This window comes from Anomalospiza imberbis, chromosome Z (genome assembly GCF_031753505.1).
Source record: "Anomalospiza imberbis isolate Cuckoo-Finch-1a 21T00152 chromosome Z, ASM3175350v1, whole genome shotgun sequence".
Lineage (NCBI taxonomy): Eukaryota > Metazoa > Chordata > Aves > Passeriformes > Viduidae > Anomalospiza > Anomalospiza imberbis.
The window spans coordinates 62,884,048-62,898,868 of record NC_089721.1 but is presented as its reverse complement, the minus strand read 5'-3'; the positions used below and the strand labels follow the sequence as shown (position 1 = coordinate 62,898,868).

The following is a 14,821-nucleotide window of genomic DNA, read 5'->3' as shown; positions in this document are numbered from 1 at the left end:
GTAGGGGTTTGTATCTGTTTCTGTCTATTTAATTAAATTAGTGAGGCAGGTCTATGTGAATCAGAATACATTTCCAATCATGTAAGCATACAGAAATAAAGTTCCGTTGAAAGGAATGACCAGAGACAAAAAGGGAATTTTAGAATAGTATTTGTGCAAAGTCAAGTTTGTTTAAAATGTGGTGATGGAGATGAGGACAGGTATTTCACCAGGACTGTAGCATTTCCATTACTTTTCTCCTTTTTGTTGTGATCTTTCCCTGAAATGCCTTAAAATCGCCATGAAATATAACCAGTCTCCTACTTCTTTGCAAAGATCACAGCTGTGTTATAACATGAACTGTTTTAGTGGAACTGACCAGATAGAATTCACATCCTGGACTTTAATCTTAAAAGCCAGTATTTAATAGTTCAACAATTGCATTAAATTGTGAAGTGTTACAATCCTGTTTAATCATCAAGAACTACTTCTGGGCCATGATCTCACTATCTATTATGTGAAACAATGTTATGATCTAATTGATTCTTGCATGAGATGTCATGGGCATAAAAGCAATCTTGGCTCCCTTACAAGGTAAGCATGGAGACACAGTATAAATCCTGAACCTGGAGATCCACTCATTCTTTTCTAGGGCCTAAAAATTTTACCTAGGATTTGAAAAAAATGTCTTTGAAATGAAGATGAAAAGAAAAAAATAAAGTCACCATTTATGGCAGGGGAGTAAAAGGGCTTGACTTAGGAAAAAGCAGGAGTAGGACCACAGGGGTTCCTTCAGTTCTTTGCTTCATTCATTAAATTAAATGATAAGGAGGAATTTTTGATAGCAAGATTCTGCATCAGTAGCATTTCTCAGAGGTTGCCATGTAATGCAACTGTGAATGCAGTCCTAAAGTACCCCTTAGCAATAGCAACTGTAGAAAATTGTATCTCAGCAGAAATGCACTATTGATTGTACCACTGATATTTGTAGAATTAAGATTATTTTTCATCATTATTGAATTGTTTTCTCAGTTAAATAGCTGTTATATACAAAACACAGTTGCTTAATGCAGAACTGTATGGAACTCAATTCATTAAATAATCTTCCAGTCTCAAAAAACATAAGATCGTGACATAGTTCATCATTTATCTTTTACACAGTTTTACTGAAGCGCATGAACTGCTCAGCAAGTAGAACGTGTCCAAAAAATCCTGGGCTATAAATTGTTGGATTTACTGACATTTAAATGAACCTTCAAGAAGCATGTTTCTCTCATTTCTTGGCTTGCGAACAACAACTATAACCATAATAAACTTCCAGTTACTGGCAGAGTAGGTCAGACTATACAGAGATTAAAGAAAGTAGTCTGGATATCAGGGAATATTCAGTGGTTACCTATGCATAATTAAATAATAATTGTAATAAATTAATAAAGTAAATAATATGTAATATGTAATATGTAATATGTAATATGTAATATGTAATATGTAATATGTAATATGTAACATGTAATATGTAATGAAATACCGCATTCAATTTAGAAAGGTATTCTAAATGTTGATTTCTCCAATGGCAGCCACAATAATTTGTACAATCAACACAGAGAAATTTGAGTCATTTTCATATTCAGTAAAATGCAATTATTTGCAAGGTTAGATTCAACATATCTGTTACTTGTATCTAACATATTTTTACTTCTGAAGAAGATGATAAAATTAGCTACTGAGTAACTGTGCTTCACAGTTAGATGATGTTGGTGTTGCAAAGTTCATGTGCTAGAACTCATTAAAGATTTCTGGAAAGTTTAAATGGTTTGGTCCTAGCTGAATTCCAATGGTAACTTTTTTCCCCCCCTTTCTTTTCATACATAGGAAAAAAACATGTAACAGAAGGACAACTTTCTTATCCTCTGGGCTGTACTCTATCCGTCTGAGTTTCCCCTTCACCATAGAAATGTTATTTCTATTATTTAGAAATTCTATATCTAATTGGACTAGCAGTAAACTTCCATAACAGAAGAGATAAATTTAAGATCCACAGCAGGGAACAAAAGAAGATTTGAATATAGTGCCTGAGCTTTCTGTAAGTAGTTCTTCATGTCTAGAAACTGAGGATCAAGTCTATTGATTTTTTTTTTTTTTTTTGTTTTGTTTTTTTTTTGTTTTTTGTTGGGAGGAAGTTAATAGTGTAAATTTTGCTTCCAAATAGAAGAACACAGAAGACAACCTACAAGGTGACTTTACTAAGGTCAGGAAGGAAGCTTTGGAAAAAATCTTTTCTACTCTCACCATGTTTTCTCAATTTTGTCCTTAGTGTAATTTATTCATTTCTAATAGATCCAAGGTTCTTAAAAATTCATTACAGCAATTTCTTCGTTTACTATTTCATTATACAATTTTCAGTTTAGGGTTACCAGTTTTGCAGTGGATTTTGGAAAAAGGGCAGAAGGTTCTTCCCCTTGCTGTCTTCTCAGCAACTGTTATTGGGCTCTCTTTTTTTAACCGTTAAGATCATGAGGTCATCAAGTAACACATTTGGTTTTATGACAAGAACTAAAATTAAATTGCAGTTTGTCAGGAAAAAAGCATAGTTGAAACAAACATAGGCCTTTTGTATTGTCTTGCATCATTCTTATATTCCTTCTTCACAGCAAACTTGGATCATACTTGGATTATACAGATTAAATTACAATGTTAAATTTTAAACTAATATTTAATATTATTAAATAGTCTATTAATACTAATATTTAATATTACAGTAAAATTGTCAGAAAATATAAAGCAATGATCCCAGAGGTAGGAAAAAGCAGACATATTTATTTATCTGAAAAAAATGATTTAGCTGAAAGGTGTCCTCTTACACGAAGAATGTCAGAAGATGATTGAAGATGACTAGAAATGGACAATTAGCTATAAGCACCTAGAATCTAAGTAATCTCTGTGCAAACAGTTGAACACTACCCTGGTAATATTCACTGAATTTAATTTCCTAATATTTCTAAAATAATAATGTAAGCCAAAGAAGCCTCAGAGTTATGATCTCAAATGAAGAATATTTACTGAATCTATGAAAAAAACACAACAGGCATAGGACAACTTGACTATCTGAATTTAAATACATGAATCAGAGGAAACACAAAGGTAATAATAAGAAGATTTATCCAGACAAATGAAAACTATATAAAGGTATTATGCAACAGAAAATCTTGACGTTTGTCTCTTTCTTCAATTACTTTTGAGAATATTTAATCGTTAAAGAAGATGCACAAGAAATTCTAAACACGCTACCATTTTGTTGTTCAAAATAGGCTTCTAGAGAATGAAAACCAGAAATTGCATCCTTCAATTGAAAGCAATGTACTGAAAAGCAAGACACAGGTTGAAATTCGCAAAAAAACGCACTTGGAAGTAATGAAGAATATTTGTAGAATTGTGACATTGAGATTTACTGTTCATATCCAGAGTAAAAATGTTTTCAGTAAGACAGCTAAAACAAAATCCATTAAACTATGTTTTTTTTTTTCCTTTCCTCTTCAACTATCCCACTCTCAGCATGCCTTAGTAGTACATGTACTGCAGTGTTTCCTTTGAGAATCTTTTAGATAAAGACTAGTTTAAGGAAAAGTCTCTGAAAAAATAGTACTATGTCCAAACTGAAAACAGAAAGAAAACTGAAGGACTAAAGGAGAAAGGAATTATGTTTCCCTGTTTCATATTCCTAACCTTTTCAGGCTATCTGCCCACTGATTCTGATGAAATTTTATTTCACAATTCCTCTAATGCCTGCTCCATCAATCCATACTCCATGCTCTTTACATATTTGTATATCATCTTTCCATCTTGTCTTGGTTAGTGTCTTAAAGGCATCAAATATATTTAGTCTCTCCTGTTGATGTTAAAAAAGGTTGACTTTTCTCTGTAAAAAATAATTCTTAAACTGTTTCTTCCATCAGATGTCTACTAGTATTAGCTCATAAAATTATGAAGACCTGTTCAATTTTGTTAACCTGTCTTTTTAAGGCTAATATACAGTGACACTGCTTCACACTGGCATGAAGCAAGGTCAGCAAACTGACTCAAGTACTGGAACTCCTCTTGTCATGGAACTGTACAGCTCTGCCTGGGCTCAGAGATGCAGAGAGCCCAGTTAACACCACTATTACTCCTCCCAGTTTGCACAGGCGTAGCATAATCTTCTGAAGGTCAGAAATAGATGTACAGTACCCAAGCCATAATAAAATGGAACCCAAAAAATAAATTGCAAATATTCCACTTGCTGCAACAAGGTGGCTTAACACTATGATATCTTACGTTTCTAAAGTATAAGGGAAGTATCAATATAAGATGCTTCAGGATATCCAGAAACCTAAAGCAAGACTTACAAGATAAACCAATGAATATGTGCATATTAATTTTTGGAAAGCAAGTGTAAAATTCTTACTTCAAAGATACTATATTCTCTTTCTATCAAACACATGTACAAAAGCTACTCTTACACAAAAACTAGATGGTAGATGCATTTTCTGAAGTACAGACACAGCCTTACCTGCATTTCTTGGCAAAAGGAAGCAGTTGGTCCAAAAAGAATCTGACACTGCTCATCTGCAGTGTACGTCATTCCTGGGAGCTTAGAGGGAACAATCACAGAATTGAGGCTCTGAGGATTCGTCTGTACCAGACAGTTACTGGCCTTTGACCTGGTAATATGCAGAGATTGATATGCTGAGAAATCCGAGGGTTTGATTGCCATGCCAACTTAAACTTGCATAAAAGTGCATGGACAACTACAATTTTCTTATTCATCAGCACTGGGCTGCTGCTCATGTTTAAAATTACATGGCCTGCTTCTTAAAGTTAGTATGTTCTGTTATTGTACATTTGCAGAAAGACAATATAATTGATCAGCATTTCAGAAAAGTGCTGGACAACATTTTAGCATAAAATTTACTTTATGGATAAAGGTTTTGGTGGCCAAACATTTCAGTACACAGCATAATAATATATAGTAAACATCGTGCCATATATAAAATTTCTATAAAAGTTAATAAAAGTATAATCATATACATTAAGACATGAAAATATAAAAATCCACAGAATTGCTGAAAATATATTTTAAGAAATCTAATATTAGATTGTGATGATTTAAAATATGTTGATGGATTTTGCAAAAAAACTTATTATTTGAAAACTTAGTTATTCAGTATATTAACTGCATCTATTTCTAAATTACATACAGTAAGAGTTTTTTCCTTGAATTTTATACCTGAGAAATCTTTCCAGGTCTTCTCTGCTGCACTGAGACCAAGAAACATCCCCAAGATTCTGTCCTTTAATCCATTCCCCCGACATGATATGGACACCATCTGCACAGGATGGGTAGTCATTGTCGTGGTTTATCCCCATGCTGAATTTTGAAGTTTTTAAAAACAAAACAAAGTGAAACAAAGTAGCAGGTTGTTTTCAGGATTTTTGTAAGGTAAAACTCTTGCAAGGGCTGTAAATAGCTCATACATATTACATATGGGAAACCTCTTTTGATTATTTTTTCCATGGTATCTTTCATAGAAGTGCATGGAACCATGTGTAGATTACATTTTTATAATTAAAGGTGGAAGTGGAGCTGCATTTATTTGATAAGAAATATTGCATTCTAATCAGTTCAATACATATTTTGGACAACTTTTTGAATTTTCAGAACTGCACAATTGCAAGTTTAATGAATACTATTTCTCTTGTAAATGGGCAACATACTCTTATTTTTTAAGATCAGTGAATATTTTGGCAGTGATTCTATCTTCATTCTATATGGAACTGATTGGTTGAAATTTTTTAGAATACTAAAATGGTCACTAGTTTGATGTGCAATTATTGTCTCTAAAGAAAAAAACCTAAATGTGTTTTCAATCTCTTGTTAAAAATAACACTGATGAAGAAATTAAATTGACTTTGATTATTAAGACTTAGCATCCTTATGCATCCCAGTGAATTCTCACATTCAATCACTGCAGGGAAAAATTCTACTGAACATCTGCTTGAAGATGCTGTTTTAACCAAAGACTCACTGTCACTCTCATTCAGAATTAGCAAACAGAGAGGAAGAAGAAGCACCTAAATAAAACTCAGATTTTCAGAATTAGCTAAGTGGATCATGCGTGACTGATGTTACAAGAAATAAATACACTCAGCTGTTTTTGGACATTTACAAATGGGTGTGAGACTACTCTCCAGAGTATTGGATTTAAAGTAGTGCTGGAATTTTGCAGCATTACTCTGCCCTGCAGAAAAGCAAAACTTCAGGTTTAATAAAACTCTATGCCTTGAATTGATTCTTTCACTTACAGACTGCAAAGACAGAGTAAGTTTGCTGTGTCTACAAAAACTGGAGTACATTGTGGTTCTCCTTATTTCACCACCCCACAGTGGCAAATGGCAAAAAAGCCTGTCTCCCAACACTTTTATTCTCCACTCTATCACAAAATCCATTCATAACTCAAATTATACATAAATTTTCAATTTGCTTTACTGTGTGTTTACTAAAGAAATTAACGGAAATATCATGTAGGGCTTTACCTTGCCTATCTCTTGACTGTCTACCTTGCTCTGTCTCTTACACTGATGTGTACACCTCACATTCTGGAGCACTGGAACAGTGGCTTCTGCATAAATTGGATAATTTTGCTATCTGTAAACCATGTAACTGAGGCAAGCAAATGCGTCTGACTCTGATCTTAGCCTCTGTCTTTTCATGACCTGCCTGAATGGCACAAAACAACTACAAAGAAGTGCCTCAGCACTTGCCTTACGTTCTTCTTGCATGCCTCACATGCAGAATTCAAGATGTCTCTATCTCCAGAGTTATTTACACCCATAGGAACTGTGGAGAAAGACACAGGAAAGCTGTGGATATTTAACCTAGTGGACTACGTAAGAAAAAGTTTTGCTCATAGCTTCCTTAGTCCAAAAGCAGTAATTTAACAATACTCATTTGTCAGTATCATATACACTGTAGGATTTTAACTAAAACATTTACAACACAAAATCTTGACAAATTTATTATACAGTTCATGGTCCCAGTTATGCAGAGTGGAATTAACAAATTTATATGTTATTTTAAATATTTTAAGACAAAAATTACAAAACCCCTGTAATTTCTAATTATGATTATTTTCCTTCCCTCTGAAAAACTGTTCTTGAAGCGAGACTTTGTCACAAAATATTCCGTAAAGTCAGCCAGAGAAATGTGTGCTGAGCTGAACCATGATCTTGACTGTTTCAACAAACACTAGCCACCATTGCATATATATATGTATACATATATACATATATATACATATATATATGTGTATATATATATACATACATAAACATATATATATATATATCTCAGTGTATCCCTCTTTTTCAATCTACCACCACAGAAGCATTTTATAAAGTTTATTAGCACAAGAACTCTGAAGAAAACATTGTATTTTAAAGCATGAAGTGGTTAAAACTGTTGGACTTAAAACAGCTGTGTATATCAGCTATATTAAACACTAATAAAAAACTTAATTCCAATAATCTTCCAGCACTTTAGCTGTCCATACTTTTGTAACACTTCTATCCTGCCTTAACATTCAACTGTAGTTCAAAATATCTGTACTAATCCAATGGAATTCATTCCTCAATTCTTTTCCATCTCCAAATTAAGTACACATAAAAAATCCAGAAAACAGTTAAGTGCAAGTATTGAATCCTTTGCCTACCTGAATTAACAGGCATTCAAAAATGCCTATTCAAAAGGCAAATAAACATTTTAAGTTAACATCAATTAACTAAATTTCAGGACAATATCTGAGAAATAAGCTGAAGAAGCAATAGAACCTGCTCGTAAACATTCTCAGGAATGTTTTCTTCAGTGAGTGTTTTTGATCTCTTCTGCAGCATGGTAATGGCTGCATATTTTTATATGACCTAGTATAAATTACAAGACCACATAAAAGTCAGTGTGTAGCAGAACTGACTTCTGATATCATTCCTCACATCACATTGTGTGTAGTGAAAAAAAGAAGCTGAACAGTCTACCTTCTTATTCAACACGAGAGTAAGTAGTGTAAGCATGTATACCTACTTCTCCATTAACAATCAAGGATATAACATTGCTCAGTGCTTGCAGTGGTGGTCATTATATTTTCTAGGCCCCCTTGCTGCACATGAAAGACATAACTACATCCTTTCACTGATACAAGGGTACCACAGAAACTGTGTCTGTGTAAGGTGCTGTTCTGTCTCTTCCTATAGAATGAATGTATTATGACAGCACTCAGCACAGTGCTCCCTCTCCTCTTTCCCACAGCTGTGATCATTCAACCTCATACAAGAGTAGAGCAACACCATGTGCATGTGGGAGGAGGACAAAGGAGTTTGGGATTATAAGATAACTTTGTAATAGCCTGAAAAGACACAATTAACAAAGACAGTGCTGTATTTTAGTAAGTAGTAGTTCATGTCTATATATAGAAATAAATTATATTTTTAAGAAAAGAAATGGTATTTATTTGGTGTTGCATAAAAATGCTCTACCCATTCTGGTTAAAGGCTATATAGAGCAGAAAAAATATTCAAGTAGGAAGAATTCTATAGAATGTTTTCCCTAAATGAAATATTAGCAACATTTAAGTTCACACTATGCAATTAAACTATATTTTAATAATCTCAGTTTTATAGTATTTTGACAAACAGACTTGGTCCAATAAACTCCACTAACAGTATAGATCAAGTCCACTGAAAAAATTTTTTATCTAAAAAACCCTCTAAAACTTGTTTAAAGGATTTTTAATGTGATACCATGTATAAAACTGGAATAATTTTTGCAAAATCTTTAATATGCAAGTAGAAATAGTACAATGAAATAACATCATTACATTCTCTGTATTTGGAATTAATAACTTGGGCCACTGAAAGTAGAAGAAAAATGTTAGTTCAATATTTCATTTAAAAAGCAATTCTTTTACAATTGACTTCTGCTGCAATTCTACATGTAGAGCTGAAATCAAAAAGGCAATAGCATCTCTCCTGTCATTTTAGAGAACAGCTTATATTCTTGCATTCAAAATGCATTCCAGGGTCAACATACTGAAAAATACCAAGTACTACAATTTAACTTGACCTTATTATAGTGGAGTATTACAAAATCAAAGCTCTTTTAAGCCTAAAAAGAAGATCCTCAGTCATTATACTATATTTAAATAAGTTAAATAAGGTTATGCACACACCTTCTTGAAATAATTAGATCTGCATTGCTATTTTATATTTCTTCTTACAGCAGGACATCAAAATTCTTTGAAATATGTTATTTTCATGAAAATATGCATTTGCTCAGTTACCCCCCCATGCTTCCAGGTAAAAGCTTTTTGTTCTTTATTCATTATTTTGTTTGTGCTTTGCAAATGGTAGATGATAGTTTTCACCATCCTACCACACTTAAAATGCACGTAGTGCACCTGAACAAGAATGATGTTGTTAAACCAGAAATAGGCAAAGAATGGACAAAAATTAAATAGTATCGAAAACTTATTATACAAGCAATTAATTAAGTTAGTTCAGATAGATGTGGAGAATTACTTTAGGTTTATAAGTAAACAAAAAGCTAGAGAATAAAAAAAATTAAAGAGAACAACTAAAACTCAGATTTTCATAGTCACTAACAGTGAGGCAGATTAGGAATAAGAGGCAGATTAAGAAAAGTGCAAGAGCAAGTGCTGGGTCACAGAACCAGCAATGTTCAGTATAATAAATAGAATGTTCAGTATAATAAATAGATTCCCAAATACTAAAGGATCTATTTATTCCAAGACATATATAGAACAAGCGAATGTTGAGTGTGAACTACGGATCAAATATAATACTACTAGTATGAGCTCAGGAAAGACTGAAAATTACTAGAAAACTTTCCCCTTGTGAAAGAGAAAGTAAACCTCTGAATGCAGTTGCCAGTTTATACCTGTGATGTGTGATCACATTCTGTTTGATTTGTTAAAAATTCATATTGGTATAAGAGATTACTACACAGTATTTGCAAATTCTCTGCAACCATTATCCTAGATATTTTTCCATTTTGTGAAATAAGTCACTAACATAATAAATTCTATTACCTTAAAAATAAAAATAGATTTAAAAAGTATTAGTAATAACGAAGTGTTATCTTCCTTATTATTTCCACTGCCTTCTTTTTTTTATCATTTTGTGCAATAGAACACTAGAATGATCAAAACTTTTTAAACTATGAACACCAAAATTACAAGGTTTAAAAGCTTATATGGAGTTTTATAGTACAATGATTTTCACATTTTCATTTTGTCTGATCTGAAATTCTGCAGTATCATGAGGATGTATTTCATAAGTGAAAATAACACCCCTTATGTCACTATCACAGAGAGAAGCTACACTACTTTCTCAGTACTTTTATTGCACTTTTTCAACAAATGTTTTATTGCACTGCTATCTTTGTAGAGAAAAATATATAAAAAGACCAGACTAATAGAAGGATTTTATAAGCTGTTATATTTTGGCTTGTTGTTTTTTTTTTTAAATCCCAGTTAGTGAAGCATTGCTTTGTTGGATTTTCATATGTCCTTTAAAACATATGAGGGCATCACAGACGATTGAATAAATGGTAAATGGGATAAGACACTGTAAATTAATTATTTAGGTGAAAGTGAAAGGCAATTGCCCAGCTACAGAAAAATTATGATGGTAAAAGGTAAAACATGATTTCTTTTGGAAAGAATTTATCTTCAAAGGAAAATCTACCAAACAAGGAAATCTCAATCTTCTTGTTAAAAATTATATTATCAGAAAAAGTAAGAATAAATAATTTTATGCAGCTATTATTTCCCTTTTGTGAATCATTGCTCATTCTCCACAATGCTGGAAATTCAGATTACATTTTCAGTCTTAAAACAACTGGGTAAAAGTATAACATGCATATTAGTATAGGGATATTAACATACGCTGGACACTGCTGTCCAGCTGACTTGGCAGCTTTTGAAGAACAGCTTTCTTCTCTGTAACTCCAATACTTCTACCACCATGCTTCATGGTGCTGGTTCTAGACAAACTACTGAGCCACAGTCCTTTGAATGAAGTATGTAAATAATTTAAAGGTTTGCTGTGACAGATATATTTAGCATTATAACATGAAAATATATATTGCCTCTTCCTGAAGGCTTTTTACAGAGATTATATAATACAGAAGAAGTATTGACTTCTGGCAAATACGATACCCGTGCCACATTGCTGAGCTATCATAAACTCAGTGAAGAGCTATAAAAAACAAGTTTTTGTATTAACAAAAACATTGACATTGTTATGATCTTTTGTCAATTTTTTCACAGATATTCTAAATGTATCAGACTATCAATTAAGCTTTTGCATCGTATAGGATGTTAAAAGTTACTAATTGTGTAGTTTACAAATGTTATCCTAAGGAAAATTTAACATAAATCCATCCTGGAACAGTATAGCCTGGTAGAAACACAACCTTTAATACCTTGACAGAGAAAGAGTTGACTAATCTAAATTTCATGTATAAAAAAAAAAATAACATCTTTTTACATTACTAAAATGCTGATGCAGTGCTTCTTCCCTGTCTCAGTGCTCCATGTCTTCCTGAAATCTTTCTTCAGCTGTCTTGCTACCAGCAAAAGGGTGGTGATGCTTTATTTCTGCCTGGCATTGCAGTGATGTGATGCAAGAATGTAATTAGAACTGGACCAACAAAACTAATTTTTCTTTATGGTTTTTAATACCAGAACCATTTTGAGTATGAGTAAACATAAATGTGAAGTATGTAACAGATTTCATTATCTTCTGTCATCTGTAATCTTAAATATATTTTGTTGTAGAATTTTCAGGCCACTGAAGTTTGGAATTATACACCCATGTGCCCAGTAAGATCCTAAACTGATTTAAGCCAGCACAAGTATATGACTGTGGAACAAAGATGTCTACTTTGATATGGATACAGGCAAAAAAGAGACTATCAATTTTTAAAGAACTTACCCACTAAAGCATGAAAATGAATGTAAGGTAATCTCAAGGACTTGCATGGTTGAGCATCTAATATATATACTTTGAACTTTATTAAAGTAGTTTAAAAAAAATAAAGAAAACCCTTTCAAGACCACTCAGTGCACTGTCAGTTAAACTGCAGGTGTTTGGAACAGCTACCTTACGGATACTATTCCTGACCTATCAGGAAAAAAAATAAAGACAGTGATGAAACTACTAGGGTGATTTTGTATAAATCATGTTTGAAATAGAGAATATGTAATGCCGAAATGCAATACAAAACTAAAGCCTCCTCTAATGTTTATCAAAAAAATAAGTATCAAGGAAAAAATAAAACACATTACCTTCATTCTTAAGAGTAATTTTAAAATAGCAGCTTCTTATTAAACAAGTACTATGCTTTATAAATAAATATCCCAGTAAAATTTTCATTTTTTTAACAAAGAGGATAGAAAATGTCACAGATAGTAAAGCAATACAAAAATAATACAAAAAGAAGAGAACCATAGGATCATAGAATGGTTTGGGTTGGAAGGGACATTAAAGATTATCTAGTTCCAAACCCACTGCCACAGACAAAGAACCTTCCACTACACCACGTTGTGGTCAAAATTCCACCCTGCCTGATCTTGATCAACTCAACATGGGGAGTGCACAACTGCTCTGGACAACATGTTCAATGCCTCACTACCCTCACAGTAAAAAATTTCTTCCTAATATCTAATCTAAACCTACTCTTGTACAGTTTAAAGCCATTCCCCCTTGTCCTGCCACTATGTGCCCTTTTAAAAGGCCCCTCTCCAGGCTCTACTACAGGTCTCCTTTAGGTCTGAAAGGTGCCATAGGCTTCCCCCCAGAGCCTTCTCTTCTCCAGGCATGTCCGCGATGTATGCAGCTGTGCCCAAAAAGCAGGGAACTATAACCATTTCTGTGTAAATCTGTCATGATACGAATAAGTATATGGGAAAGATGATTGCCTATATCTGTTGTGCATGTATTTTTTAAATCACTACAAAGCTCAATTTTTCGAACAGTAGCTGTACTTTTCAAACTGTTTTACTCCAGTCTCCACACTTCAGTTGACTTTGATTTCAACAGAAAACTCATTGGTGACAAAAACCAGCCAATACAGTCAAAGCTCAACATCTCTGACAGTACCTACAGATAGATTAATATCCATATCTATGTATCTTGGCCTGAGAAACTCAGCTTTAGACCATTAGCCAAACAGAACAGAAATTTATTTAAGAAATAAACAAGCAGAGAGAAATTAGAGCCTCTGCAGCTGGAATAAAGCCACAATGACAAGAACTTCCCCTGCACCTTCTATCCAATAGCCTAACAGCCCATGGGGTTGCATGGGAGAGAGAAGGAAGCAAGAGTATTTGGGGACAGGTTACCAGCACAGCTTCCACTGACACTGTGGGACCCTTGTTAACCTGAGTGAGGATTTCATAGAACTTTTTAATATAGTCACAAAGAATATATGCTTTTTGGTTATTAACCACTAAATAGGTGATTCAGAAATTCCACAGACTCCCTGTTCATCACTACAAAATATGTGGTAGATCCTGAATTTTAGTAACAGTTACCTCTCATATTTCCAAAAATGCTTGTTAGAAAAAGAATGCAGATGTGTATAAAATTAATACTGAAGAATTCCACCAGTTTCTCTTTTAAGTGGCTAAGATAACTTCTACACTACATTTAGAGCACTTAATAATTGTAAATTAATCTATTTTGAGATGCAGAAATTTACATCTGTTCTTTACTCCTCCATCCTTCAAAAGGAATCATAGCCCATAGAGGACCATCATTTAAGTAAAATCACATGTAGCTTGTTAACCTCAATATCAGCAATTCTCCCTCTCATCTCTGTTCTCCACACAGAGACAATGTCTTTTAAATAACTGTTGTTAGTTTTTACTGTGTAATGTGACCTCATTGTGTAATCACCTAATTGCTTAGTAAATTTATTTTAATAAATAGAATATGTTTAATAAAACCAAATCCATTAATGAGATACAATTTTTAATAACTGATTACACAGATGGAGTTCAAAAATCAACTGTTGACTTACATTAATTCTCAATGTCATTAAAATACCATCTGCATTCAGATACACAAGGCTAGAACAAAGACATTCCATATTGCAAATTAAGGTTTAGTCTGCCATTGTAATATTTGAGAATATTTCTCTTTTAATTCCAAAAACAAAAAAGAAAAAAAAACCGGCCAACAACACAACACTTTAATAAACATCCATGTATCAGAATGTATTCAATTTAAGAGCCTCTTCTCCCAGGCAACTGGCAACAGGACAAGAGTACATGGCCTCAAGCTGTGCCAAGGGAGGTTTAGGTTGGATATCAAGAAAAATTTCAATGAAAGGAATTCATCAGAACTTTATATTCATCAATACAATGACAACTGGTAGTGTCTTTGTATATGCTTTCAGAAAATGAAAATCAACAGCATCTATATTTCATAAGTTTTGAATCTATTTGTATGATAATTTATGGGCAAGAATAATATTTAATAATATTAAGAATGGAACAGAATTGTGTTTTCTTTATCCTTCAATAAGCAAAGTCTTTGAAAAAGCTTTTGGTTCTATGCTGCTGAACTAGACTCTTCAGAAGAGCAACAAGAATGGTTAAAGATATTGCACACAAAAAAAATCAAGGTAGTAGTGAAATGACCTCAAGATTCAAAAAGAGTTAGTGAAAATTTTCTAGAAAAGATGATGTCTTCAAGGAACTATTTATGACTGGTCTATGGTGAGCATTTA

General features: G+C 33.1%; 1 protein-coding gene across 2 annotated transcripts in view; it reads right to left on the bottom strand.

Moving 5' to 3' along the window:
- Window positions 1-14,821, bottom strand: part of ADAMTS19 (ADAM metallopeptidase with thrombospondin type 1 motif 19) — a 143,532-nt gene that overhangs the window by 45,195 nt on the left and 83,516 nt on the right. For both annotated transcript variants that reach the window (XM_068175667.1, XM_068175668.1), the window contains 2 exons: window positions 5,243-5,383; window positions 4,526-4,676 (listed from right to left, as the gene is read on the bottom strand). In XM_068175667.1, the coding sequence (XP_068031768.1) occupies window positions 4,526-4,676; window positions 5,243-5,383 (292 nt within the window). The remainder of the gene's footprint in view (window positions 1-4,525; window positions 4,677-5,242; window positions 5,384-14,821) is intronic.